The sequence below is a fragment of the Nematolebias whitei genome, unplaced genomic scaffold, assembly GCF_014905685.2.
Source record: "Nematolebias whitei isolate Nwh7 unplaced genomic scaffold, NemWhi1 Nwh_scaf_8310, whole genome shotgun sequence".
In the NCBI taxonomy this organism is placed as follows: Eukaryota; Metazoa; Chordata; class Actinopteri; order Cyprinodontiformes; family Rivulidae; genus Nematolebias; species Nematolebias whitei.
The window spans coordinates 150-2756 of record NW_023626855.1 but is presented as its reverse complement, the minus strand read 5'-3'; the positions used below and the strand labels follow the sequence as shown (position 1 = coordinate 2756).

Sequence of the window (2607 nt, the reverse complement as noted above, 5' to 3'; positions counted from 1 at the left end):
TTTTTTAAACACACAAAGAAGAAAATCAGAGCTGGTCCAGACTCTGCAGGAACCTGGAGCTCTGCTCCTCCTCAACAACTATTTACAAAGAGGGAGGAACCTCACCACACCAACCTGCTCCTCCTCCTGCTCCTCCTCCTGCTCAAAGACTATTTACAAAGAGAGGAACCTCACCACACCAACCTGCTCCTCCTCCTGCTCACCTTCCTCCTCCTGCTCCTCCTCCTACTCACCTTCCTCCTCTTACTCTTCCCATCATGTACACATCATGCTCCCAAATGTGCAGCTCCACCACGTTCTGCCCACGCTCCTCGTAGTACTGCACCACATACTCCACCTCATGCCACTCCATGAAAAACTCCTCCACCCTCACCTCGTCCTCCTCCCCAACTTCCTCCTCCACCTCGTCCTCCTCCTCCTCACTGTCCTCCACCTCCTCACCTTCCTCCTCCTCACTGTCCTCCTCCTCCTCACCTTCCTCACTGTCCTCCTCCTCACTGTCCTCCTCCTCACCTTCCTCCTCCTCCTTACCTTCCTCCTCCTCCTCACTGTCCTCGTCCTCCTCACCTTCCTCCTCCTCATACTCCACCTCCTCATACTCCACCTCCTCGTCCTCCTCCCAGGAGAACGGCCCCTGGAAGTGTCCTTGGACCCCCACGGTGATGTCATCATCAGTGACATCAGAGGAACCTGATGGGAGAAAATGATGTTCAACACTCCCGTCATTCAACCTCCTCCTCTTCACACCAACTTGCTCGTAGCAGCAGGCCTTCCTGCTCCTCTTTCTGGAGCGGAGGCCCGACGTCCAGGAAGCAGCGGCAGCCCCAGCCGGAGCCCCAGAAGGACCAGGACGGGCCTCAGGATCAGGCGGTGGAAACCGGACTGGGTGTCGTGGGCCATCTGATGGGAAATCAAATCCACTTGAGATCAGAACATTGATCATATGAGACGAGAACAATCAGCTACAATCATGAGTGAAGTGACGATCATTTACAATGTGAAGCTGCAGGAGCAAAACCTCTGATGTGTTATTGAACCATCTCTGCTCCTCCATGCACCACCACAATTATTACATCATTTTACACGTTCTTCACATTTTAATGGACATTTTAAACTGTTCAATTAGCAAGAGAAGCTTTTAGACAACAAGAGCAAATGTTTACACACAAACAGCTCATTAACACCCAACATGTTTACAACTCATGTACTAAAATAGTTCAAACATTTTTGTCTCTTTAATTTATGTTATAAAAATGGGTTTACCATTAACCTTTAAAGTTTTCACAGAGAAACATCTTAAATCATAGCCAGCACTGAAATTACGAAAAGTGAAATAATGGCAGTTCCATTTGCATAAAATATTATACAACATATTAATTTCATAACTACTGCAGCCTTAGGAGGCAGATTAATAAAAACTGTTTAAACTTAAAACAGTTGTTTAAAGAATCATAGAAATGGTAACTTGATTGAATGTGACCAACTTAAATGTTGACAATAATAAACAGCAGCAGTTATTAAAATGACTTTTTTTAACTCTAAATAAAAACACTTTGTGTCTTGTGTACAGAAACTTGGTAGTTACATCATATTAAATAACTACAGACACTTAGCTAAATGCTACAACACAGGTCTTGGAGCTAGCTAGCTACAATTAGCCTCCCGGTGCTACGCTGCGTGATGACGTCACTACGCCAACGCACCTGTACGCACGCGTCTGACGCTCTGAGTCTAAAATTCCATCATCTCCAACATGGCAACGTAAAAAACATGTTTAGCATTTTATGAATTTTGGCCCTGTCGCCATTTTGTTTTACTAACTTCGACGCAAAAAAAACATTAAACATGAACAATTAAACATTAAAACATTAAAACAAAACAAAACATTGTTGTGTTTTCAATTCCTGCCAACCGGTATTAAATTCTACACTTTTTCCGGGAGAATTGTGACATTTTTCCAATTGCATAGTTTAAATTTAGACACAACAGTTGTTAAATATCTGTCTTTTTCTAAACAAATTATTTTTCCAACCAGCTTTAATGACTTAATGTAAACTTTTCACCTTGAAATTAAACGTGTCGCCCTATTTTTGTCACCAATTAGTGATTTTTAAAGAATATTTTTCAAGTTTAAGCAGGATGTTGTAACGCATACATTTCTGTATAAAAATATAAAAACACATGGAAGTTGTCTGACCTTCAGGGGGTCCGTCACGATCACGAACATCCTCGGGCCGTCTCCAGAAGAAGGGATCCTCACCGAAGCTCATCTCGAGTCTTTTTCACCAAGTCTTTACTCTGAGTACAAATAGTCCACACCGGTTCAAGTCCAGATGCGAAAAGAGCGATGGAACGATTTGACAGTCTTTAAAGAACCGATTCCGCGTGACGTAAGCGCGTGCGTGCGTGCGTGCCCACAGCGCCCAATGGTTTTTTAATATTAATCTGAGTGAAGCAGAACCCAGTTACACCATCATGGAGGACATGAACCTGCATGGACCTGGATCTTACCCTGAAACAAACTGTTAAAGAAACAATAAAGACCTCATTTTAAATTACTCACAGGATTAAATCCTGTTAAGAATAAATATGAATGGCAAATATTTT

The 2607-nt window shown here is 43.0% G+C and overlaps 1 protein-coding gene across 1 annotated transcript; it reads right to left on the bottom strand.

The window, feature by feature from the left end:
* Window positions 1-457: 457 nt before the first annotated feature.
* On the bottom strand, window positions 458-2360 carry LOC119429822 (myelin transcription factor 1; the record flags this gene model as incomplete). Its single annotated transcript, XM_037697366.1, is given in 2 exon segments — window positions 458-900; window positions 2198-2360. Coding segments are annotated over 2 exon segments (516 nt in total), but the record flags the coding sequence as incomplete, so codon positions are not given.
* Window positions 2361-2607: the final 247 nt, after the last annotated feature.